Source organism: Zalophus californianus, chromosome 3, assembly GCF_009762305.2.
Source record: "Zalophus californianus isolate mZalCal1 chromosome 3, mZalCal1.pri.v2, whole genome shotgun sequence".
Taxonomy (NCBI): Eukaryota; Metazoa; Chordata; class Mammalia; order Carnivora; family Otariidae; genus Zalophus; species Zalophus californianus.
In genome coordinates, this window is record NC_045597.1 from 66,982,134 (window position 1) to 67,008,868 (window position 26,735).

Genomic DNA, 26,735 nt, shown 5'->3' on the forward strand with positions numbered 1-26,735 from the left:
ATTTTATACCTAACTTGTCAATATAATTTTAAGGATATTAATGATGATAAAGAGGAAAAACTGAATATAATATGTCCTTTTATTTGATTTAAAGTCTTTTCATTGAATTTCTAATTTTTAAAATTTTTTTTTTTAAGATTTTATTTTTAAGTAATATCTATGCCTAACTTGGGGCTTGAACCTGGAACCTGAGATCAAGAGTCATATGCTCTACTGACGGGGCGAGCCAGGTGTCCCTCACTAAAATTCTAATTTTAAGCTAAGTTTTAAGTGTAAAAGAATGCTCACATTAGAATTATGCTGATAAACCCTCAGTAAATAGATGAAAAGTATATTCAAGGGGCAGTTCCTATTAGTGATCTTGTCATGCACAGTAATATCACAAAGGCATTTCATAATATCTAATTCTTGTAAAATGTAATTTAACATAAATCTTCTAAGTCATTCTTAATACTCTAGATAGAAAAAAAATAGCTTTCCATGAAACCAAATATCTTAACGATAGGCTTAATGTTACTGAAAAAATTATTTCAATAAAGAAATGCTGGCAATGATCTTAATAACTTAATAACCTACCACTCCCCAATCACCAATCCTTCAAGAAAGAATACTTATTTCAAAGCAAAGACAGGTTACAAGGATTTCAAAGGTAGAGCAATCTGAGTTGAAAAAACTATCTCCAAAAGTCTTCTCAGTATTATTTCCGAAGGGAAAAATAAGTTTATTCCTCTTACTTGAGGCCTCACGGCTATTACTTCTCAAATAGTTCCACTTTAAGAGCAGCTGAATGTTAGAGTTAACTGATAAGAATAGATTTGAGAGAGCTAATGAGGATGACAGATATTTTCTTAAGAAAGAAAAAAGCCAATATTTGTATCATAACTTCCCCCTTTAATTTTTAAAAGAAATCACATGATACAACCAAACTCTTGTAAGACCCAGGATTCATCACCAGAATTAGTACAATTGTGACTAAAGCAAAGAAGGTCATAAAAAAACCAAGATACAAATGACACAAAATGGGGAAAATTACATCCATCTAATTTGTATTGTTTATATTATATAGTGATTAGAGAAATGCTACCTTAAATACTCAGATATATTAAAATCAGAGAAAAATCACAAACTAATGTCTTGCTTACTACAAAATAAAGATTTTTTACCTTATAATTGGAAAATTAAGCAAAAACAAAAAGTCCATTTAAAATAAAACTGACAAAACTTCTAAGAAATTAGTTTGAATTTAAAGATAGCAAAGAAACAACTAGAAAAAAGAATTAAGGGGAAATACTTGTAACTTTGATTAAAGACAGAGGGAAAAAATTTCTTTAGTTTCTATCTTCACTCAAAATTCCTTTATTATACAGATTTCTATAGCAACCAATTTAGTTCAATGTCTACACTTAAGTCTAAATGCAAAACATAAAAGTACATATTTGTGAATTAGCCAACAATAATGAGCAGTCGATGAAAAGAGAAACTATAGAAAAAATATAATTAGGGGTTGTCAATTGTTCAGCTATGAATACTACACAATAAAACCATCAATACATATCACTTACCTTTTCAAGTAAGTAGCCGATGACTAAAAAGCCTTTTCCACCCAGCATCTGTTCTTGCATGGCTACTGAACTTTTAAGTAGTTCAACCAGGAATGCCAAAAGAGTAGCACTGCATGTAAAGTACAGATAATTTCATTACGTAATTATCATATGTTGATTATAAACACAGCGTTCCATTTCAGAATTTTATTATGCCAAAAGATAACAACGCAATTCAAATCTAATCTCTATTTTGCTGACAATGATTATTGTATCATTGTACCTTATATTGTACAGGAATATATTTTCTCACAGGCATGAGAAAACTAGTCTCATCTCTTTAAAATTAAATATCATAAATCAAAATGTAAATTCATAGTTTTTTTTATATGTCAAAACCAAACACTGAAGTTCATCTACACTTATGTACATTATCTGCTTCAAGTAAATCTAACATAAGAAACACACCCAGAAATAAATCAATTCTCCACAATAAAGACTTTTATCATAATATTCTTTTGAAGAACATACTATCTTAGAGAATTTTAAATAGGTATGCAATATTGCTTTGGAAGAACACACCTGTTTTTAAAATAAACTTTTCATTTAGACCTATTTAAAAAAAAACTGTATTTTTTAGAAAATATCCAGAGAAATATGCAACATGTTATTTAATATGTCCATATATGCCCTCAGGAAAGCTCATGAGAGCAGAAAAACAAATGTCTGTATAATATTGAAATGAAAGTGGCAGTTAATTACACAATGTATACACAAACACATAAAAGCACACAAAGATAAAGGTCAGACAAAGATAAAGCACTTGATATGTCTGTTGAATGAAGAAAGAAACGAAAGAAAAAATAATGATTGCATTGAATTAAGCTTTGATAATATATTACTTCACAAAGTTAAGCTGAAAATTTTTCAACTAACAGCATTAATAGATGATGGCATTCCTAATTAAGAAAATATATATTCCTTCATTGTATATGCTTATTGTAGTTTATAACAATAAATGACAAGCCAAACTTCAACAGCAATTAAAATATCTATTTGCTGTGCTTTGTAATATAGCCTAAATTACCTATTTATATTCACAAGAAAGAGTAAAACCACAAATTTCTAAATATATTTTAAATTCACAAGTATTCATTCCTGCAAAGAATTAAGAAAATCTGTTAATGAGGAAAACTTGAAAATCACTAATTCCAAAACTGATTCTATTCTCTCAAGTTATTCTAGTTCTTCTGGTTTCAATAAAATTGACAACACATTTCTCTAATAATGTGGCTATTCTTGTTCAAATCCGAAATAATCTCATTGAAAGAATCAATAGCAAAATTATCATTATTATAAAAACTGATAGTTTAATGGGTTACATGGTATCAGTTAGAAAAAATATAGTATATCTGGAAATAAAGTACTTCATTACAGGAAATTAAAATTCAATTACATTAATTGGCCCTATTTCTTTAAACCACACACAAAAAAGTAAACTTCTACTACAAGGCAATGATGTTCTTTTACTTTGTCCTATAGTTAGACATTTACAAATAAAACACAACTACCAAAGAATCTCTTCGGGTTTTTTTAATGTTTCTGTAAAGAAGAACAGCTATTAGGGAATCTAGCCCATTTTTAATCAATTGTATCAATAGTAAAAGCCACTTCACAAATAATTGCACAGGTACTACTGCACAAAATACTTCTGCCTAAATACTTGAGAAGAATAAAGAACCACTGCATAGAGATTACACAATATCCTAATCTTTTCATGGAATTCTTACCTATACTTGAGTTAATGATGTAGGGGGAAAGATTACTAAAATTCCTAAAAATCAGCACTGCCAAAAACAAAGACTGGAAATGCCTATGGTCCCTATGGTCCATGAAAAAAATGCAAAAAAATATTTCTTACAATAAATTACCTTCCTATGTAGAACTGCATAAAACTACAAGGATGCCATGGATTTTCTTATTCTTTTATGTCAGAAGGACTACTCTTTCTCAAACATCTAAGGAATTAACTCAGACTTCTAAACACAGTGGAGTTCCATTACAAAATCAGAAATATTAATTTTATTCCAAAATCTTAACATATGACTATGCTACCCATATGAAGTTAATTTCACTTCAGTTTTAGCTATGACAACAATTGAAATGTCAAATGCATTCACTAACAAAAGTATTTTAAATTTATACCTAAAACTGAATGCAATAGCAATACCACATCTTTTCAAAAAAAAAATCTTTAAAATAGGTATATTTGACATGGTGGATGTAATAGTAAATAGATGGCCATCTTCGAAGAGGTACATTTTCAAACATAATTTAACAAACTTACCAGTAACTAAAATGCATCGGATTGCTGCAGGGCTCACAATAAACTTGCAAAATTCTGTGTACTGCCATACAAAATTTCTCTCCATTCTTGCCTATTTCCAACTCCCCTAGATACAAAGGCAAATATAAAGGATACTTCAGCCCATTCCTATATCTCCTACATACCACTTCCTGTCTAGACACATCAGTTCATCTGTAGAGGATCTAAGTATATAGGATAACTGAAAACCAAGTATCCGTGTCAGCCAAAACTAGTATACACAACATAGAAGATTCTCTTGAAAAGTATAGCAATACTTAGAAAGAGATTTTCATGGAATAATTTACTTGAGAGACAAAAAGTGTACTGATTTTTATCTCCTAAAGTAAAATTGCTAAACTTTTCAATAGACAGTGCTATAACATATCATGTTCTATACGTAGTAATTCTACTTCAGGAATAGTTAAGGGTGTTTAATAATCCTGTCTCCCTTTAAGGAAAATGACACTAACAATCTATAGGGTTATTCTTAAAAATAATTACCATCTTCCAGTTCTTAATAAGCTCCCATTAAATTAGAAAATAGTATTTATTTCAAGTAACATACTCATAAAGGGCTAGGCCTTAGGAAAAATGAAGAAAATAGTATAATAATACCTCCAATGACTGAGCATATTTATTACCTCTCTAGAGCTTTCTGGTCCATGTTATTAAAGAATACCACATAGTCTTGGCCCACAAATACCTGAGAATATTTAAAAACTATGTAAGAACATGACTAATTTCTGTTTCTAATGAAAAATATGTACTATATTTAGGTTCCATTAAAATTTATATAGAGATTTTGACTTGATTTTAATACAACTTTATCCATTTCAATTTGTCCATTATTCATTTTTTAAAAGAAACTAATGTGGATAACTCATGTCATGTGATCCTAAAACTTTTATTATCTTTGAGGTATTTGATTATTTAAAGATATAAAGACAGACCTAATGTATAACTGAAATGACTGAGATTGAATATGTAACTTAAGTTCAGTTCAAAGGCAGTTCTTAGGATACAGAAACTGGCTTTTCAATCTGCTTTTGTACTGAAACAAGCCAAGTACCTCAGCTAGATGAACTGCTTAAATATACAGAGAAGAATGAAATTCGTAATGTAAAAAATTAAAGATTGCCCAAGATCCAACATCTCCTCCCCTTTTAAAAGGATGTATTTAATATCTTAAGAAATACTATGGACAAAGTAATTGCCAGAATAAATTCAGAACTAGATTAAGTTCCATTAAGATTAAGGTACCAGTAAGGGGGGAAAATCTTTTGATTTTTTTTCATAAGGTTTCATCTTTTATGTAGCCTAATTTGGTATCAGATACATTAAAATCTTGCAAAGGATGATTAAAATTATATATAATATCTAATACCATTGTTTCTATCTATTTCTTTGACTAGAAAACTTTCCTGAGATGAGAGTGATCAGAGCAGGAACAAAACTGTAAAAAGAAATCAACTCAAGTCCATACTCAAGATAATTTCTCACTCAACACAATTAATTTCTACTGACACACATGCAAAAAAAACCTCACAAAAGTTAGAAGAGTTAAATTCCTTCACAGTTCAAAATTAAAAAGCTCTAAACCAAAGTTTCTAATACCAGGTACATTTAACGGTCACTTGTAGACAATGTATTCCTGAAGATGAGCTCTTAAAAGAACAGGGCCTACCTGCCTATGTATGCAATGAACCTGATACACAAACTGTCACATTCATCAGTTCGGACATCAAGTGGAGATACATGTCGAAATAAGTAAAATACATTTATCTGCAGAGTCAAATAAGGAAAACAGTGAAATGCAGCACAGTAAAATGTAAGGACAGATGGAATACACTGGGAGCACATGAAATCACTAAGCCTGCCCTTAGCTGTGAAATCTCTCGGTAATTTCTACCTTTCCTTACAGCCTGATAAGGAGACAGGCAGCCTTATAAACTGAATTTGCTACCACTGTCATGGCTATTTAAGAGTATTCTTTAAAGGCCCTATTTTAAATTTAATCAGGCCATTACACATTTTTATCTTCTTCTGGTAACAGATTTTGATTTTATGTTTCATCAGCCTATTTTATTTCTGACAAAATATAGTATAGCCAAAAAGTCAAAGTTTATAAACTTGTGACTGAAATATCTCAAAATCTGTCTTATATAGGAAACAAAATTTTAAAATTTTTACTTCCAAAGGAATTTATTCTACACCTCTTATGACATAGTTATATGTTAGTATAGAGTACCGGTATTTACATAGTTTGAGAGCAAAATAGCCTTTTGATCAGCTCCATTCATAACTCTAAATAGCCAATATCTATATACTAAAAAGGCTCTATTACTGTAGAAGAAATAACTCTCAAAGCCTACTAGTTTACAATTTAATCCCACTCGAAAAATGACCACTTCCAATGCTCTACATGTGCTTGACCCTTTATGAAAATTGAGTGGACGTGCTAGAGTAACCATCCGTCATCCACAGATACATGAATACTTTAGAAATTTCATGATGTAACTTCCTAACACGTAAGAAGTTCAAAATTTCAGAAGTAAAATAGAGAGGTTATGACACATGTGTGACCTTAACTATGTATGCATCTTCTAATGTCCTTCAAGATCAAAATACGCTGCCACCGCAGGGAGGCCCAATGGCCAGTCCTTTATCCTGGTGCTAGCTCCATTTTCAGCCAAGCCCAGTCTATTTAACAGAAGCAGGATTAAAAAGCATACCCTGGAAGTGCTAAAATTATCCAATAAAGAAAATAAATATTAAAACAGCTGACTACACAGAAAGCTGAAATAATTATTTGGTATTCAGGCTTTACAGGAATTTTCTATTATTTTTAATTATCTTTTAAATAATCAGGCAAAAAAAAAACTGCTGACTTTTCTTATTTCTTTTCTTTTGTGTGTGTGTGTACAATTCTGAAAATGGAAGATATGTAGATTTGTATAAACCCACCACAATCAAGATACAGAACAGTTCCATCACACCAAGAAAACCTTCATTTATCCTATTCCTTACAGCTTTACAATCACATTCTTCCAACTCCCATAATCTTGAATAACTACTCTTCTCTTACCTATCACTACAGTTCTGACATTTCAAGAATGTCATATAAATTGAATCATATAGTATGGAACCTTCTGAGTCTGTCTTTCTGACCTCAACATATTGCCTTTGAGATGCATCCAAGTAGTTGTATATGTCAAGACTTTATTCCTCTAATTGAAGAATAGTATTTCATTTTATAAATGGATTGCCACAGTCTGTGTACATTTGAGTTGTATCTAGTTAACAACAATTATGAATAGGACTACTATGAATATTCATATAAAGGCTTCTGTGTGAACACAGTTTTCATTCATTTCTCACAAATACAAGCCTATGAGTAGAGGCTGAATTATAAGGTAAGCGTGTATGTTTAACTTTGTAATAAACTGCCAAACTGCCAGAGTGGCTGTTAACACTTGGCAATCCCACCATTAATATATTCTAGTTGCTTCTCATCCTTGCCAGCACATGGCACCATGAGTAATTTTTATTTTGGTGATTCTACTATGTGTGTAGTTGTGTCTTATACTAGTTTTAATATACATTACCCTATTCATTAATGATACTGAACATCTTCTCATGTGCTATTTTGACATCCTTACATCCTCTTTGGTCAAGTGTCTGTTCAAGTTTTAGCCCATTTTTTTAATTGGATTTTATGTTTTCCTACTATTAAAGTTTAAGGGACTTCTTTGTATATTCTTGATATAATCCTTTGTCCAGTAAAGATTTTTTACCATCTTCCTCCAGTCTGTAACATGTCTTTTCACTGCATCTTTTGCAAACTAAAAGATTTTAATTTTGATGAAGTCAAAGTCAAATTATCAAATTTTTGTCCTTTATGTACCTGCTTTTATTGTCATGTCTAAAATGATGTTGCCTAGTCTAGATCACAAGATTCTCTCCTATATGTTTTCTTCTGAAAGTTCTACAGTTTTATATTTTACATTTAGAGTTAATTTTGAGTTAATTTTTTTAAGGTGTGAGGTTTAGGTCGAGCCATTTTTTGGCATACAACCATCCTTCCTCCCTTAGATTGATTTTGTACCTTTGCCACAGATCAATTGTCCACAGGCATGTGGGACTATTTCTAGACTCATATTCTGTTGTAGAGATACATGTGTCTATTGCCTTGCTGATATCACACACTATATTCATTATTAGAGGTTTATAGTACGTTTTAAAGCCAGGAAGTATTATTCCTTCAACTTTCTTCTTCTTCAAAGTCATTTCAGTTATCCTAGTTACTTTAACTTTCCATATAAATTTAGAATCACCTCACATATATCAACAAACAAATCTAGCCAGGATTTTAATTAGTATTGTGTTAAATCTAGAGACCAATTCAATGACATCTTTACTATGTTGAGTCTTCCTATACATGAGCACAATATATCTAATCATTTACTTAATACTTCCATTTCTTTTATCAGCGATTTGTGGATTTCAGCACACAGATCCTTACATGTTTTAGACATTTATATTTTCAATTTTTAAATTTCTGAAGCTATTGTTAAAGGTATTTTTCATTTGGTTTCCTACTACACATTGTTAATGCACAGAAATAAAATTTATTTTTGCATGAGAAACTTGTCTCTTGCAAATTTTCTGAACTTGCTTACTAGAATTCTATGTGTGTTAATCCTTATGAATTTTTTTACATAGACAATCATGTCATTTGTAAAAGGGATAGTTCTATTTTTTCCTTTCCAACCTGAATGACTTTTGGTTCTTTATCTTGCTTCAATGCAATGGTTAGACCTCTGATTCGGATCAGAATCACAAAGGTACGGCTCAGAGCTGAATTCATACATAATGTTAGCGAGCCACTTCCAAAGTTCTTCCCTTTCCATGATTTCCCCAATGATTTCTGGTTGTGGGGCTCTTCTTTTCATTTCTGATGTCAAAATGCTAGTGCTTCAGTTTCCTCACTCTGCTGCACACTTTTGTAATGCTGCTCGAATCCAGGGCAAGCCAGCAGTAAGAGAGAGATAAAACAAAGCAATACAGAGGTTTCTGGTTCTGAAAGTAAAAATCCTGGAATCCATGAGTCCATCAATTCTATCAAATAAAGCTGAACAGACTGATAAATCAACAACTCTTCTAGGATCCAATAAGAGAGGAGAAGAACAGGGCAAACTGATGCCCCCAAGATTGGGGAGACAAACAGCAAACTATAGGGAGTCATGGGTTATCAGAGCAGAGACTCGTAAGTGGGAAACCACTGTGGCAAACAGTACCCAGGTAGGGAAAACTGAACTGTAACTGACAAATAGCTGGAATCTCAGTGCTTTCAACCCCTCCAGTCATACAGAGGACTCTACATTAACAGTATGACTTATTTCCAGGAGATCAACCAGGTTTTCTTAATATAAATATCAGAAAAATCCTCCCAGGCTTCCCAGGGAAAAGGAAAATGAACTTGAAATATACCAGAGCAATCTGTTAATGAGGCCTGCCCTCAGGAGAAAGTAGTTAACCAATCCTAACCTGCTGAGGTATTCTAAGAGCCTAACCTAGAGAAGGGAAATATCCAACTACAGTCAACTATAGTCATCTTCTCCCACCTAAGGGGGCTGAGAAAAAGAGGAACGTCTGATTGATAGTCAGTCTGTCACGGGTCCAGGTAACACGAGGCATCAGAAGACCAAGGAGGGGGTTGTTCAAATCCCCAATCTATAGTCAGTTGGTCAAAAGCACAGGTGATAATCTGAGCTTGTGACTGGTGTCTAAAGTCAGAGCACCAGTCTTCTATGACTGGGCCCTTAACATATGGGATCTGACACTATCTCCAAGGAGATAGTAATAGAATTGAATTAAATTGTAGGACAACCAGCTAGTGTTACAGAGAACTGTCTGGTGGTGACGGTGGTACAGGGAACTACCTCTCCACACACTGGAATTGTGTTCAAACCTCTATTATGCACCTGTAGAAAAGAAGAAAGATCGAAAATAATAATCTACATTTCTACCTTAGGAAACTAGAAAAAAAAGAGTAAACTAAATCCAAAGTAAGCACAAAAAAAGAAATAATAATAATTAAGGTATAAATGAAAGCAATTGAGAGAAGAAATCAAGAGAGAAAATCAATGGAACAAAAAAGCTGGTTCATTGAAAATATCCATAAAATTGATTAAGCCTCTAGTCAGTCTAAGAAAAAGAGAGGACACAAAATACTAATCACAGAAATGAAAGAAGGGATGTAACCTCAGATCCTATGGAAATTAAAAGGACAAAAAGGAACAATTCTATGCCCACAGTTTTGATAACATAATGAGAAGGACCAGTTACCTGAAAGAAAAAAACCTGTCAAAGCTCACACAAAAAGAAAGACATCCTGAACAGACCTGTATCTATTAAAGAAACTGACTCAATATTTAACAATTTTCCAAAACAGAAAGCACCAGGCCCAGATGGGTTCACTAGTGAATTCTACCAAACACTTTAAATGTAAAGAAATTATACCAATTCTCTACAATATCTTTCAGAGGGTTGAAGCAGAGTAACTACTTCCTAACTCATTATTTGAGCCCAACATCACTCTAATTTAATCAAAACCAGATAAAAACATTGTAAGAAAATTAGAGAATAGTATCTCCCATGAACATAAATGCAAAAAACCTCAACATAGTATTAGCAAATTGTATCCAAAAAAGTATAAAAAGAATTATACAACACAACCAAGTGGGATTTCTCCACAGTATGCAAGGTTAGTTCAAGATTCAAAAATCAATTAATATCATCTATCACATCAACAGGCTGAAAGGGAAAAATGACATGTTCATATCAATAGACGCAGAAAAAGCATTTGACACAATTCAACAACGATTCATGATAAAAACTCATAGTAAACAAGGAACTTTCTCAACTTGATAAAAACTATCTATAAAAACCCTATAGCTAGGGGTGCCTGGGTGGCTCAGTCGGTTAAGCATCTGCCTTTGGCTCAGGATCCTGGGATTGAGCCCCGAGATGAGTCCTATGATGGGCTCCCCACTCAACAGGGAGCCTGCTTCTCCCTCTCCCTCCACCCTTCCCCTACCCACCCTATGCTCCCTTGCTCACTCTCTCCTGCTCTCTTGCTCTCTAATAAATAAAATCTTAAAAAAAAAAAAACCTACAGCTAACATCATACTTTATGATGAAAAACTCAAAGCTTTCCTACTAAGATCAGACACAAGGCAACGATGTCCCCTCTCACCACTCCTTTTCCACAGGATACTTGGGAGTCCTTACTACCGTGACAAAAAAAGAAAAAAAGGAAACATACAAATTGGTAAGGAAGACATGAAACTGTCTTTGTTTGCAGGTGGCATGATTATCTCTGTAGAAAAATCCAATAGAATCCACAAAAAACCTCTTGGAACTAATAAGCAATTATAGCAAGCTTGCAGGATACAGATTAATTTAAAAAGTCATCTGTTTTCCCACAAACCAACAATGAACAAGTGGAATCTGAAATTAAAATTTCGGTACCATTTACTTTAGCACCCCTCAAAAATACTTATGTGTAAATCTAACAAAATATATACAAGATCTATATGATAAAAATTATAAAACTCTCCAGAATGATATAAAAAAATGAACTAAATAAATGGAGAGATATTCCAGGTGGATGAATAGAAGGAATAAATATCAAGATGTCAGTTCTTTCCAAATTGATCTATAGGTTCAGTGCAATATTAGTCAAAAACCCAGTAAGTTATTTTATGGATAGTCACAATATATTCCAAAATTTATATAAAGAGGCAAAACATAGCCAACAAAGTACTAAAGGACAAAGTTGGAAGACTGACACTACTAACCTCAAGACTTACTATAAAGCTATAGTAATCAAGACAGTGTGGAATTGGTGAAAGAATAAAAAATAGATCAATGGATGGAACAGAAGAGAGAGCCCAGAAACAGACACCAATAAATAGAGCCGACTGATCTTTGACAAATGAGCAAAGAAAATACAATGGAGCAAAGTGTCTTCAACAATGCTGCTGGAAAAACTGGTCAACCACATGAAAAAGTAAATCTAGAAAACAGACCTTACATGCCTCACAAAAGTCTACTCAAAATGGATCACAGACCTAAATGTAAAATGCAAAACTAAATAACTCCTAAAAGATAACATAAGAAAAAACCTAGATGACCTTGAGTATGGTGATGACTTTTTAGATAAACATCAAAGACACAATCCATGAAGAAATAATTGATAAACTGGACTTCATTAAAAATAAAATCTTCTCCAGGAAAGACAATATCAAGAGAATTAAAAGACAAGCTACAGATTCGGAGAAAATATTTGCCAAAGACATATCTGATGAAAGGACTGTTACCCAAAATATAAAAGAACTCTTAAAACTGAACAATAAGAAAACAAACAAGCTGATTAAAAAATGAACCCAAGTCCTGAACAGACATCTCACTGAAGTAGATATACAGATGAAAAATAAGGATATAAAAAGATGCTCCACATCTTGTCATCAGGTAAATGCAAAGAAAAACAATGAGATACCACTACACACCTTCTACAATGGCCAGATTCCAGAACACTGACAACACCAAATGCTAGTGAGGTTATGGAGCCACAGGAATTCTCATTCACTGCTGGTGGAAGGCAGAAAATGGTATGGGCACTTTGGAAGACAGTTGAGAGGTTTTTTACAAAACTAAACATACTTTTATCATATAAACCAGCAATCATCCTCCTTGATATCTACCCAAAGGAGTTGAAAACTTACATCCACAGAAAAACCTGCAAAATGTTTGCAGCTGCTTTAGTCTGTAATTTCCAAAACTTGGAAACAACCAAGATGTCCTTCGATAGGTGAACGAATAAATAAACTGTGCTACATATAGACAAAGGAATATATATATTCAGTGCTAAGAAGAAATGAACCATCAAGTCATGAAAAGCCATGGAGGGATCCTAACTGCATATTACTAAGTGAAAGAAGACAATCTGAAAAGCTTACATACTGTATGATTTCAACTAGGACACTGTGGAAATGACAAAACTATTAGAGACAATAAAAAGACCAGGGGTATCCAGGGGGAGAGTGTGAGCAGGAAAAGGATGAATAAGTGGAGCACAAAGAATTTTTAGGGAAGTGCAAATACTTTATAGGTATATATCATTATACTTTTGTACAAATCCAAAGAATGTAAAACACCAAGAGGGAATTCTAAGATACACTACAGACTTTGAATGATTATACTGTAACAATTTAGTTTCATCCTTGGTAAAAAAAATGTGTCATTCTGGTGAGTGATGCTGATTAAGGGGGAGGGTATGCATGTGTGGGGAAAGGGAGTGCATGGGAAATCTCTGTATCTTCTTCTTGATTTTATTATAAACCTAAACATGCTCTAAAAAATGAAGTCTTTCACAAAAATTAAAACTAATTCTAAAATTTCAAAACAAAAAAGTATCAAAAGCAACAGAAATTACACAAAGAAGAAAGTTTTGGATTTTTATTTAAGGCATGTTGATTTTGAGATACCTTCTACATGGTTTGGGTATATGGACCTAAATAGAAGATAGCTGGAAAAAAAGCTCTGGGACTTGTCAGCCTAGGTAATAAGACCATGGACCTAGAAACAAAATAAAGTAAAAGCAAATAAAATTACAGTATGAAATTGACTGGAATCTCCTGATGATGCTTTATTAATTCCTTTTTTCAAGATTCAACTCAGTGTACATAATGGTCATCACATCCAGGAAAGAGTAAGGGAAAAGAGCCTCAACACTGGGGAGACTCTTAGTATTATACCCACTTTTCATTAGCAAATCTGGGCTTCTGAAGGTGAAGAGATCAACATATGACAATAGTTCTTATAAAAGCAAATAATATTTATCTTAGTTTTAGACTCTATATCATAAAATCAAAACGAATGAAGAATTCTTCTTACTTTCAAAAGGAATATAAAGACAGAAAAATTAAAAGAAATGAATGCTATTTCATATGAAAAATAAGATTGTGACGAGATTGACTGAAATATCAAAGGAGAAACTATGTGGATATACAAACTAGAGGAAAATTAAGGCGACTAATTCACTAAAGATGTGCTTATGGTTGCCAAAATTTCTGCAACAAATAATTTGCAGTTACCCCTTTGACAAAACAATTATCTTTTTTGGGGGGGCGGCAAAGATAAAGCAAAAGCCTTGCCTTTTATAGAGTAAAATTATGTACTGTAAAATGAAATAGCACAAACTAACATAGCATTAAAAATGCATTTCACTAAATTTAAAGGAAACTTTTTATGAAAGAATCATTGTGAGAGCAATCACTCATTATAAAAAACACTTTAAAATGGACTATAAGACACCAGCTTCTTTGAAAAGTCAATAAATCATAAGTCATAAATCTAGAATAAAACAAAACATCCACTCTTGTTGACAGCTGACAAATTTATTAAACTGCTAGATGTACTACAATTTTTATTATTAGATATCTCTTGTAGAGACTCCACAGAGTACAAAGGACTTGCCTGACAAGAGGAAGTTTTTGAACATTAAATTATAGTTTCCTTATGTTTCAGGCAGAATGCTTAATGTATTTTATTTTTTACTTCATAAAAATTAATTTTCACAGTAAATTCAATATAAATTCCATTTTACTTTAGTTAAATCTCACTAAATAAATTATTATTTGCTTTTTTTTCCTCTAATAGTAGTAATACATGTACCTCAAATACACTTTCTGTGTCTGTTTTACTTAAAGAATTTTCATTAATAATTTAGGAAACTAAAAAAGGCAAACTAGCAAATATATATAAGTAAGAAGTGACAGACATACATTCTTTCTGAAAAAATATAAAGGGGATATAATTTGATAGGTTAAAAATACTTAAATTCTTTTGGAAACCAAAATATTATATTCTACATATATTAACAATAACCTTCACAAGAGAGACAATCATTATCAACAGGTACTGATTTCACTTCTTTGCCAACTGAAATCAATCACATTTCATTTTTTGTCAATTGGGTTAAAACTATATAATAAAATTTTTTCATTGTATGTGTAATAGGTAATTTTCCCTGAACTAACAATCAGAAAACATGGTTGGACAAATGATTTTTTAAGTCACTTCAAAGCATAAGGGAAAATCTGGTTTAGATAGTCACTGACAATACTGAAATTTCCAGGCAATTTTGTTGGTTTACACATGACAGTAGTGCTAATTAGGACTTTACAATGAAATTTTCAATTAAAGGAATGGCTTAATTATTAAGGAGGTTATAAAATTCAAGATAATCATTGGAATAACTGATGAGCAAAATACATTTTAAGAAAAAAAAATCTCTGGGGAGTGGCTCAGCTGGTTAAGCGTCCAACTCTTGATTTTGGCTCAGGTCATGATCTCAGGGTTGTGAGATCCATCCCAGTGTCGGGCTCCACCCTGGGCTGGAGCCTGCTTGGGATTCTCTCTCTCCCTTCCCCCCTGCCCCTTCTCCCCCCTTCCTCTCCCCCTCTCAAAGAAAGAAAGAAAGAAAGAAAGAAAGAAAGAAAGAAAGAAAGAAAGAAAGAAAGGAAAAAAATCTTCATTTAAGTTCACTAAACAATTAATGAGTCATTAACATTCACATTACAAGAAGATTCTTAATGATAGGTCACTACATAAATTCCTTATGGGATTCCCTAAATTTTTTTATATCTCACATTCCATCAAAAGCAGTCTACCAAACAACTTGTATCATAACTAAGAACAAAAAGAACAGTTTTCTGAGAAAAATATTTATATATTTAAAAGAATTCATTTAAACTATCACTCGAGATTGAATTTTAGTTTGTAAAATTTTTCAGAGTTAAAACAGCATTAGAAATAAATTTTAGTAAAACAAAATTATATCACATCAATAGACTAATATTCACTGAGGAAAGAGAGAAAACACATTCAATGTCTACTATGTACCAGAAACTATGGTAGATATTTTGCATAGACTAGCTTAGTTTAATTCATTTTACAGTCAGATAAAGTTGGCATTATTAAGAGTCATTCCACAGTTGGCAAAAGTGATTCTCAGAGTTGTCCACAGTGGTTTAAAGGGAGGGCTCTGGAGTCAGGCTTTCAGGATTAGGATTCTGGTTCTAATCTGCCACTTAATAAGTCCTGTGCCTTGAGGAAGTTACTCAGTTTTTCTCTCTCTCATCATCAGAAAGTATTGGATGAGAAAATACAGTTACAGAGACTGGCACATAGTAAGTACTCAGTAAATGCCATGTACTACTACTACTACACACCCTCGAACAATCCTATCACCTAAGATCAGATAGTACAGAACACTGGTTTGAGTCTTAATCTGTCTGACACAAAAGAAGTCCTGCTCATTGCATCACATTGTTACTAATGAGAATTTTTTGCTTAGTTTATTTTTAGTTGTTTGATAAACAAAAGCCTATTTATACCTTGCACCAGAAAATGTATTTTTTTCAAAGCAAATTCTTCCCATATTACACAATAAGGAAGGTTTATTTTATAACACATAAAGAATTTAATAACATATGTTCTGAAAAAAAGGAGGGTGGACCAAATGAGAAAGATATGTCATTTACAATATATCTGATCATCCAAATCAAAGGAAAATTAAATTTCTAATTTATTGAGTCATTCTGAGATACAAAATACAAAAAATATGATTAAGATTAGAGTTATACTTCTTGAAATAATTTATTAATCATTTGTTCATTCTTTTAGTCATTAAAACTATTAAATGTCTAATGAAAGGCAATTTGTTTAGTTATTGCTCTCAATATTCACTGGACTGAGATTGACGAGTCCAATATAAAATAGTTCCTGAGGAATGACAAAACATGCAAAAAAAATCCAAACAGCTTTGATCACTTGGCAGAATTATTCAAGGTCATCACAGGGCTTAAGAATCATTATGAATAGAATGAAATCAAAATGGTAACTACATATTGGCCTAATTTACTTATGAAAAACAGATAACATCAAAAATACTGTTTGTGATGCCACAAGCTATTTAACTAAGTTCAGTAATATTTATCTACTCATTTTGTTGGTGAATTTTTTTGTGCCATGATAAAAGCTAAAACTACATGTTAAAAGAAAAGGTGACAGGAAGTGTTATTCCTGGAAATTTAAGTACTAAAGGGGCAGCTATACAAGGTCCAAAAACCAGCTAAAGAAAAATCATCCTAAACCCTTCCAGGCTTTCTTTGACTTGGTGTTGGCTTCACAACTTGAGTTAACACATCCTCTATTTTAAGCCACCATATCTAGAAAATGGATAGTTCAAAACCAGTTTTCATCACTACAATTAAAGTTCAAAATATAAGTCCTAATTAACTACTTAAGTCTCTATTGTAAATAATATCACTGATAGAAGTTCAAATATAAAGTAATACGGCCCATATTATAATAACCAATTTCCAAGATTAAGGATATATAATTTTAAAATATAAAACCATAGTATTAGAGATACTCCTGTAGATCATCTAGCCCACTGTCATGGTAACAAAACCCAGCATGTACTGAGTGCTTACTCTAATGATCTATGTATTTTTATCACATTTAATCTAAATAATCCAATGTGCTATTATTATTGCAATTTTATAATGGTGGAAACGGAAGCACAAAATTGTTAACATATTCAAAGTTGCACTAATAATACAGTAAACCCAGGATTTGAGCCCAAGTCTGTCTGACTTGAAAGTCCACATATATAACAACCATAATACATAGCCTTCATAATAAAACAAAGCCGCAAAAATTCTGCACACAGCCTATTTATAAAGGCTCCAGAAAGTAAGATTTTTCCTTCAATAAATTATTTTAATACTAACCCCCTATGTAGAGTAAAACTCATCAAGATTTCTAAGGACAGTATAATAGTACCACCAGAGAAACAATAAAAAGTTTCATAAAAAAGGACTACTGAGTGGAGGAAAGAACATGGAAACTAAATGCTTCAGCTTGAAACACAGAAGACAGAGAACTGATTTTATATCTTAGCTCAATTTCTCCAAAAAGTAATCAAAAATTAGATAATATTATAATTGTTGGCATATGTTTATTATGCAAACAGATTTTCAAAAAAAGAATATAACTAATTCTCTCTGGAAATTTAAAAACTTCAAATAGGCTCTCCTTCATCTAGAATAATTTAATAATAACTAAAAATAAGAGGATATGTCCTATTTCAAGGTCTCATTCATCTATATGAATTTATGATATAGCCAGAAAACAAGAAACTCTATCGACCCTTGCCCTACAGCTAAGAATCTGGGTTCTTCAAGTAGAGGGAGAGGTCCCATTTAATAACTTGGTTTTAACACTTTAAAAACCAAGATTATACCACTGATGCACACACTTATCTATAACAGCCCCCTTCAAAACTTGAAATAACAAGACTATTATTACTGATAGATACAATTTTCCACAAAAGAGCCAACCTCAGACATCAAGGGCTTTGACACAATTAATGCAAAAGTATTAGATAAGAATTCAAAATAGCACATAACTGAATTGCAGGGTAGCTTGGAATTGGGTATGTATTATTACTAAAGAGGATAGTGATACTTTTCTTATTATATGTTTTCTGTTGGATTTAAACTAAGAACATGTATATAGCTACAAAAGTTGAAGTTATTTATTATAGAGAAAAAATTAAGATGAATGATACAAAAGAACTAAAACCAAATAAAAATGAAAATCAGAATGCTGACCCCTTACATTGTCTTCTATCTCCATGATGAAATAAATACAGTTTAAATACCAAAATATAAACATTAAAATGAGTTTTGAAGACAGGCAATGAAAAATAACCATGTGCCCTGGATGAATGGACCAGATAACCTGTTAAAATATGATTTTAGCACTAAGATTTTATAATAGCTATTCATGTAGATATATATTATTGTGACAGTTTTAGTTATTACATTTTCAAACTATATAATCTTTCTACTTTTTCTTCACAAAGCAACAAATTCCATTCCAGGTTAAAATGATTATAGACAATATTAATTCATAAAGAATATTTAAATTACACATGGGAGTTTTTCTAAGGCTACTTCATCCCCAACTTCTTTCCATAGAACTTACTAAGTTTTTAATTATTGATTCCAATGTATATTGGTTCACTTAGATGATAAAGAGCAAAACATCTGAATTTCGATCCAGGACTGAAATTTAAAGTTTTATCTTTCCACTAGGCTGATATCCAGCCCTCCCGATGAAATTATTTAAGATCTTATAGCAATATATCACAGCAGGGCATGATCTCAGGATTCCTTTTTACTTCAAAGCTTTTTACTTCAAGACTACAACTTTTACACTGATATAAAAGAAAGCATGACCCATGGATAGGAGCTGGGTGTTGTTAAGTGTACAGGTCACATTTATACTTATGTTTATACTGTACATAAAGGTGGTCTCAATACAGGAATAATATTATTAGCAATTAAAACAGAATTTTGTTAATAGCTTATTTAAATAATAAATATGAGAAGATCATGTTACATTTCAATGGACTTTATTTTCTCATCTTTGCTTTATTCACTAGGTTTTCCAACATTCAAAATTGGAATGATCCATGAAGAACTTCATATATATGTGTAAATACTAGGGAAGCATTCCTATATTGTTTCTGGAGTAAAAAAGAATGTTTACCTATATGATTTTCTCTTAAAATTTTCCAAACATAGCAATGTACAGATTAAAAATAGTTGTTAAAATTCACATTTAACTTCTTATAGAAATGATTCTAGGATACAAAATTAAATCAGCATTTGATGCATGAGGTATGTTTTAATAAAAAGGAAGGAAGCTACAGAATTGCACATGAAATAAACCTAATTAGAAAGTAACAATTTTTATATAAACATGGATAAGCCACTGGGTAGATTTGGATTCTCATATATGAACTATATATAAAGGAAAGCTAATATCAATATTATACTAGTATTATGATAACATAAGTACAAAATAATACTAATATATAATATATAAATTATGTAACTATTATCAAATACCATTTTTTCAGAATAACTTTACCCCAGTAATTTTGTTTAAGCTAACAGGATTTCATGGATGATCCAAACCATAAGCATTTCCAAAGGATAGGGTTAGGACTAATACTTTTCCTCAATTTTTATTAAAATCATTATGCTACATCTGGTAAGAAGTTTTGATTTATTATCAAGCAAGTCATTTCTTTATGATTTTAAGTGCAAAGTTTTAATATTGTGTGGATATATATCTGCCTTAGTCTAAAGAAACTTTTATTAGCACTTCAGAGATAAAAAACAAATATTGTAATACATTTACACAGCATCAACTATGCCAGGCATAATCTAAGTGTATAAAAATTACAAGAAATTACAAATTTAAAGAAAACTTACCAGACAGTTGTTTCCACTTGACTGTCATTGAGCTGCCGATTGTCCAGTTGAGCAAAAAGTGGAAAAAGCACTTGAATCCCTCCAATTGAATGAATTGCACTATGAATTGAATGTGTTACTATAGCTTTCACATCCTATGTTCAAAAACAAAATTGTGTATTAAACTCCTGAAGAATAAAGTTATCACTATTTCCTTGTTCCAAATAACTTTGTAAAAAATTTTTAAAACAAAGACATTTTAAATCCCTCAATTATAAAATTTTTGACACACATGTAAAATAAAATCTTTGCCAACCACTTTTAAATTGGAATAAGTTGAGATTTTTAGACTGAAAATATGAAGCTATAAATCAAAAAACAATTTAGAATAAGAAATACTATTAGTAGATTTAAAGATTTCCAAGTACTTTTTATATGGGGGTGTGATACTAGTACATTCTTAAAGCAAAGTATATTTTTGTGTCTAACAACTATCTGTGCAGCTAATCAACTGATTTTATTTCAAAGGATTATAGAACAGACAAGATAACAGAGACGACAGATTCCCTACTAAGGAGACTGACTAGTCCAGGGTAAAGTATATTGCCAAAAAATAAAAATAGGAAAATAAGGGAGAAGGTGAAAATGTTATTCAAAGAACTAGAAAAAACAAAAAAGAAAAATAAATAGCAACCATAGATCTACACATTAGCAAGCTTTAAAATGTAATGAGAACGTTTAAAACGTAAATGAGAACATTAAACTAAGCTACTATTCACCAACCTGGAGCATGAGAGCGTGTGGGGAATGAACAAAAATTGATGCATTTTCCTTTGGTGATGATTCCAAGCATAGCTGAGCATCGGTGGCCTTAGCATTATATGTAAATGCAATACTACTTGCAAGTTTCCCATCATACAGAACCTGTTTATGATGTTCTGCCAAATGAATGTCACTCTCAGATTTAAATTTGAAGGTGCTCTGAAAAAACAAAACTAAATTAAATACTCTTTTTAAATGTAACATAATAAAATTCTCAAGTTTTAAAACACAGAAACATTTGAAATAATAGACAATTAGTTTTGACCCTTCCAAGTGTCAGGCATTAGCGGTATTATATTATTTCATTATTCTCACTTCAATTCTATGAGTTAAATTTTACTCATCATGTTAATAAACAGACTCAGATCTGAATATTTTTGTTTTTATTATTTTTGATTATTTTTAAAATAATTTTATTAGAAAAAATGTAAATGTTATTACATCTGTAGTAAAAGGATTTTGATTTAAAACTTCATATCATAAACTATATTTCAATAGTTACCCTGAATGTGAATGGGCTAAATGCCACAATCAAAAGACAGAGGCTATCGGAAATGGATAAAAAAACAAGGCCCATCAATACGCTGTCTGCAGGAGACTCATTTTAGAGCCAAAGACACCCCCAGATTGAAAGGGAGGGGGTGCAAAACCATTTACCATGCTCATGGACACCAAAAGAAAGCTGGGGTGACAATCCTTACATCAGACAAATTTGATTTTAAACCAAAGACTATAATAAGAGATGGGAAGAACACTATATCCTACTTAAAGAGTCTATCCAACAAGAAGACCTAACAAGTAAATATCTATGCCCCAAATATGGGAGCAGCCAGTTATATAAGCCAATTAATAACAAAAGCAAAGAAATACATTGAAAACAATACAATAATAGTGGGGAACTTTAACCCCCCCCCTGACTGAAATGGACAGATCATCTAAGCAAAAGATCAACAGGAAACAAAGACTTTAAATGACACACGGGACCAAATGGACTTCCCAGATATATTCAGAACATTCCATCCCAAAGCAACAGAATACACATTCTTCTCTAGTGCCCATGGAACATTCTCCAGCATAGATCACATCCTAGGTCACAAATCAGGTCTCAAACGGTACGAAAAGATTGGGATCATTCCCTGCATGTTTTCGGACCACAGCGCTTTGAAACTAGAACTCAATCACAAGAAGAAAGTCGGAAAGAACTCAAATACAGGGGAGGCTAAAGAGCATCCTACTAAAGAATGAATGGGTCAACCAGGAAATTAAAGAAGAATTGAAAAAATTCATGGAAACAAATGAAAACGAAAACACAACTGTTCAAAATCATTGGGATGCAGCAAAGGCAGTCCTAGGAAAGTATATAGCAATACAGGCCTTTCTCAAGAAACAAGAGAGGTCTCAAATATACAACCAAACCCTACACCTAAAGGAGCTGCAGAAAAAACAGCAAATAAAGCCTAACCCCAGCAGGAGAAGAGAAATAATAAAGATCAGAGCAGAAATCAATGAAATATAGAAACCAAAAGAAGAGTAGAACAGATCAACGAAACTAAGAGCTGGTTCTTTTAAAGAATTAACAAGATTGATAAACCCTTGGCCAGACTTATCAAAAACAAAAGAGAAAGGACCCAAATAAATAAAATCGTGAATGAAAGAAGAGAGATCACAACCAACACCAAAGAAATACAAACAATTTTAAGAACATATTATTAGCAGCTATATGCCAGCAAATCAGATAATCTGGAAGAAATGGATGCATTCCTAGAGATGTATCAACTACCAAAACTGAACCAGGAAGAAATAGAAAGCCTGAACAGACCTATAACCACTAAGGAAATTGAAGCAGTCATCAAAAATCTCCCAACAAACAAAAGCCCAGGGCCAGATGGCTTCCCAGGGGAATTCTACCAAACATTTCAAGAAGAAATAATACCTATTCTTCTGAAATTGTTCCAAAAACTAGAAACGGAAGGAAACTTCCAAACTCATTTTATGAGGCCACCATTACCTTGATCCCCAAACCAGACAAAGACCCCATCAAAAAGGAGAATTACAGACCAATATCCTTGATGAACAGGGATGCAAAAATTCTCACCAAAATACTAGCCAATAGGATCCAACAGTACATTAAAAGGATTATTCACCATGACCAAGTGGGATTTATCCCTGGGCTGCAAGGTTGGTTCAACAACCGCAAATCAATCAATGTGATACAATACATTAATCAAAGAAAGAACAACAACCATATGATCCTCTCAATAGATGCAGAAAAAGCATTTGACAAAGTACAGCATCCTTTCTTGACCAAAACTCTTCAGAGTATAGGGATAGAGGGTACATACCTCAATATCATAAAAGCCATCTATGAAAAACCCACAAGGAATATCATTCTCAATGGGAAAAACCTGAGAGTTTCCCCCCTAAGGTCAGGAACATGGCAGGGATGTCCACTATCACCACTGCTATTCAACATAGTATTAGAAGTCCTAGCCACAGCAATCAGACAACAAAAAGAAATAAAAGACATCCAAATCAGCAAAGAAGAAGTCAAACTCTCACTCTTTGTAGAGGATATGATACTTTATGTGGAAAACCCAAAAGACTCCACCCCAAAACCGCTAGAACACAGACAGGAATTCAGTAAAGTGGCAGGATATAAAATCAATGCACAGACATCAGTGGCATTCCTATATACCAACAACAAGACAGAAGAAAGTAATTAAGGAGTTTATCCCATTCACAACTGCACCCAAAACTATAAGATACCTAGGAATCAATCTAACCAAAGAGGCAAAGGATCTGTACTCAGAAAACTATAAAATACTCATGAAAGAAATTGAGGAAGACACAAAGAAATGGAAAAACATTCCATGCTCATGGATTGGAAGAACAAATATTGTGAAGATGTCAATGCTACCTAGAGCAGTCTACACATTTAAAGCAATCCCTATCAAAATACCATCTACTTTTATCAAAGAAATGGAGCAAATAATCCTAAAATTTGTATGGAGAAGACCCCGAACAGCCAGAGGAATGTTGAAAAAGAAAAACAAAGCTGGCGGCATCACAATTCGAGACTTCAAGCTCTATTACAAAGCCGTAATCATCAAGACAGTTTGGTACTAGCACAAAAACAGACACATAGATCAATGGAACAGAATAGAGAGCCCAGAAATGGACCCTCAACTCTACGGTCAACTAATCTTCGACAAAGCAGGAAAGAATGTCCAGTGGAAAAAAGACAGTCTCTTCAATAAATGGTGTTGGGAAAATTGGACAGCCACATGCAGAAGAATGAAACTGGACCATTTCCTTACACCACACACAAAAATAGACTCCAAATGGTTGAAAGACCTAAATGTGAGACAGGAGTCCATCAAAATCCTAAAGGAGAAGAGAGGCAGCAACCTCTTCGACCTCAGCCGCAGCAACTTCTTCCTAGAACCATCGCCAGAGGCAAGGGAAACAAGGACAAAAATCAACTACTGAGACTTCACCAAGATAAAAAGCTTTTGCAAAGCAAAAGAAACAGTTCACAAAACCAAAAGACAACCTACAGAATGGGAGGAGATATTTGCAAATGACATATGACATAAAGGACTAGTATCCAAAATCTATAAAGAACTTATCAAACTCAACACCCAAAGAACAAATGATCCAATCAAGAAATGGGCAGAAGACATGAACAGACATTTTCCAAAGAAGACATCCAAATGGCCAACAGACACATGAAAAAGTGCTCAGCATCGCTCAGCATCAGGGAAATCCAAATCAAAACCTCAATGAGATATCACCTCACACCAGTCAGAATGGCTAAAATTAACAAGTCAGGAAGTGACAGATGTTGATGAGGATGCAGAGAAAGGGAAACCCTCCTACACTGTTGGTGGGAACGCAAGCTGGTGCAGCCATTCCGGAAAACAGTATGGAGGTTCCTCAAAAAGTTGAAAATAGAGCTACCATATGACCCAGCAATTGCACTACTGGGTATTTACTCCAAAGATACAACTGTAGGGATCCAAAGGGGTACATGCTCCCCAATGTTTATAGCAGCAATGTCCACAATAACCAAACTGTGGAAAGAGCCAAGATGTCCACTGACAGATGAATGGATAAAGAAGATGTGGTATATATATATACAATGGAGGATTATGCAGCCATCAAAAAGAATGAAATCTTGCCATTTGCAAGGACTTGGATGGAACTGGAGGGTGTTATGCTGAGCGAAATAAGTCAATCAGAGAAAGACATGTATCATATGACCTCACTGATAGGAGGAATTCTTAATCTCAGGAAACAAACTGAGGGTTGCTGGAGTGGTGGGGGGTGGGGGGGATGGGGTGGCTGGCTGATAGACATTGGGGAGGGTATGTGCTATGGTGAGCGCTGTGAATTGTGCAAGACTGTTGAATCACAGACCTGTACCTCTGAAACAAAAATACATTATATGTTAAAAAAAAAAAAAAAGAAGAAAAAGAAGATAGCAGGAAGGGAAAAATTATGGAGAGGAAATTGGAGGGGGAGATGAACCATGAGAGACTATGGACTCTGAGAAACAAACTGAGGGTTCTAGAGGGGAGGGGGGCGGGGGGATGGGTTAGCCTGGTGTCGGGTATTAAAGAGGGCACGTACTGCATGGAGCACTAGGTGCTTACGCAGACAATGAATCATGGAACACTACATCAAAAACTAATGATGTAATGTATGGTGATTAACATAACAATAAAATAAAATTAAAAAAAAGAAAAGTATTGTTAGATATGGTTAGAATTTCTCTACAGATATAAATTTGACAATGATAAATAATATTTAAGCTTTGCAAAAATCACATATTATTATTATTTTCAACTTACAAATGTGAAAACTGAAAAATTAGAGAGATTAAGATCTGGAAGGAATAGTGCCAAGACACAATGCCAAGTCTTCTGACTCACCGTACTAATGGATTAATGGTGAAGTGATGTGGATTATAATCCAGGGTCTACCACTAATTATCTCCAGACCTTTATTTAATAAGTGCCAAGGAAATCATCTAACCAGTGTGGCCCCATTTCATTACTCTAATGTTACGGTAAGGTTAAACCAAATGTTCCAAACTCAGACTCTTATAGGAGGCCAATAGATATGTGTATAAATGAAGCACGCCGCATGTGGATTTCTTCAAACCAGACAGTGCATGTCCTGTCTAAAAGTGCCCCTCAATGCTCAGCTCAAATCAATTATTGTACCATGTTGCCAGTTCTTCAATATTTTTCAAAAGAAACATGAACTCTGGACTTCTTTATAAAATCACCTAATCTGTAATTTAATGCAAATGTTTAAAAACACTGTGGAGACCAAACATGTCAGGCCACATTTAGCCCTTTTCTACTTTTAAACTAGTATCAGAGAGAGCCTTCCTTCCTTGAACTTCGGATGCAAACCATTTATTAGGCATCTACCAATAAAAGAGCAACATGAATAAATGAAGATTTGTATATATGTGGCTATGGATGGTACTTTTTGTCTTTTAAATGTAAGCACATTACATATTTTGATATAAGAAATAAGCTAACAAAATTACAGTACTTTGTATCAAAACTTGCTTTCTCTTCTCAATTAAAT

The 26,735-nt window shown here is 32.9% G+C and overlaps 1 protein-coding gene across 14 annotated transcripts in view; it reads right to left on the minus strand.

The window, feature by feature from the left end:
- Window positions 1-26,735, minus strand: part of NBEA (neurobeachin) — a 680,715-nt gene that overhangs the window by 519,990 nt on the left and 133,990 nt on the right. For all 14 annotated transcript variants that reach the window (XM_027588285.2, XM_027588293.2, XM_027588287.2 and 11 more), the window contains exons 9-11: window positions 21,093-21,290; window positions 20,331-20,464; window positions 1,563-1,671 (exon numbers count right to left, since the gene is read on the minus strand). In XM_027588285.2, coding sequence (XP_027444086.1) covers window positions 1,563-1,671; window positions 20,331-20,464; window positions 21,093-21,290 — 441 coding nt within the window. The remainder of the gene's footprint in view (window positions 1-1,562; window positions 1,672-20,330; window positions 20,465-21,092; window positions 21,291-26,735) is intronic.